Raw genomic sequence first — 1,559 nt, forward strand, 5'->3', positions numbered from 1 at the left:
AGAGGAAGAGTGGAGTTGAGAAATCCTTGTTCTAACGCTCACCGAACCATGGGTTACTATTCTTGAAGAAAAGGAAGCGAAGAAAACGAAAAATGGGGGAGAAGGGAAAAGGGGGGTCACGGTTGATCAGAGGAAGAAGATGGAAAATTTCAGCTTTTCCTTCCTTTCTTTTTCTTTCCTTTGTTTTTTCCTTTCTTCTTTTTTCCTTCTTTCCTTTTTATATTCTTTTCTTTTCCTTTTCCTTCCTTCTAGTTTTCCTTTCTGTTTCCCTCCAAACAAACATATCTATATAATAAATATAACTTAACAAATATCTCAAAATATCTAGATATTTGTTAAATTACCATTTCACCCGTAACGCATTAAATTCTCCGTAAAGGATTCACCGCACTTAATTCAATTTATTTATCGACGAGAAATTCTAATCGGCATCAAAATATCTTTTTGATTATAAAAACTCCAAAATATTATTAACTTTGGCTAAAAAGTCTCTGAGCCAAAATCCAAAATACACCAAAAATACATAAAGGGTACTTTAAAATTATGGGTCTTACATGCAACGTCGGTCTCAAAAGTATTCCCGAGGTAATTAATTATTTACTTGATTATGTAATAACTTATGTATTAAACAAACTTATATTAACTATTTGATTCAGGGTGTCACTACATGCGTGCTATACTTGTCCTCGCCTACTCATCGGAAGGTGGGAAAAGGAAAATTTTACAATACTTCGGGAGAAGTATTGCACAATACTTCGATCCCTACGGGCCATGTCAAAGTATCACCTGTTGTTGCTTTCGAACCAACTGCACTGTTGCTGATACCGAACAACAATGGAGATATGCAGTTATTGGGCGAAGCTATTGGTAGTTACGTGGCATGGCCCACCCACCTTGTTGCCCTCGAAAAAAAGATTCCCAGAAACAAATCAGTTACATCTCCCGAAAAGGTTTGTCACATTTATTCCCTAAGGTTTGTCAATTTTTCAAATTCAATAAACTAACTTTTAACCTCATTTTTGTAGATCCAATTAAATAAACCACCCGTACAGCCAAAAAGAGCCAGCAAACCTCCAACATTGGAGGGTAATAGGGCTGCCAAACTACAAAGGCTGGAGGGTAATAAAGCTGCCAAAGTTGCAGCAAGAAAACTGGATCGGGGAAAATCGGTTGTTGCTGCCCATGTTTCTAAAATAAGTCAGCCACGCCTTGCTAAACACGGGGCGTGTCTTGACATCCAAGTAAAACAGAACATGGACAGCAACAACGATTTGGGCATCATACCGATGAATAAAGCTATATTCAGAGATGAGTTTGATGAATTTCTCGAAAAGGAGCACATATACGAACTTCTCAACCATAAGAAGCTTAGTGCTACTGTCATGTGCTTGTACATAAGGTAAAAAATACTTTTAATTGCATTTATTGGTAATTAATTAAATGTATTGGTAATTAATCTAATTTAAAATTTTCATTGAAGGTTTTTGTATGAGAAGGTCGTGTGCACGGGGAAATTGTCAAATAAATACTCATTCTTGTCTCCGCATAAGCTGTCGATG

The 1,559-nt window shown here is 36.5% G+C and overlaps 1 protein-coding gene across 1 annotated transcript in view; it reads left to right on the plus strand.

Annotated features, from left to right (window-relative positions):
- Positions 1–871, plus strand: part of LOC113784242 (uncharacterized) — an 11,638-nt gene extending 10,767 nt beyond the window's left edge. The window contains exon 2 of the mRNA XM_027330388.2: positions 849–871. Coding sequence (XP_027186189.2) covers positions 849–871 — 23 coding nt within the window. The remainder of the gene's footprint in view (positions 1–848) is intronic.
- The last annotated feature ends 688 nt before the right edge of the window (positions 872–1,559 follow it).

This window comes from Cicer arietinum, chromosome 6 (genome assembly GCF_000331145.2).
Source record: "Cicer arietinum cultivar CDC Frontier isolate Library 1 chromosome 6, Cicar.CDCFrontier_v2.0, whole genome shotgun sequence".
NCBI lineage: Eukaryota > Viridiplantae > Streptophyta > Magnoliopsida > Fabales > Fabaceae > Cicer > Cicer arietinum.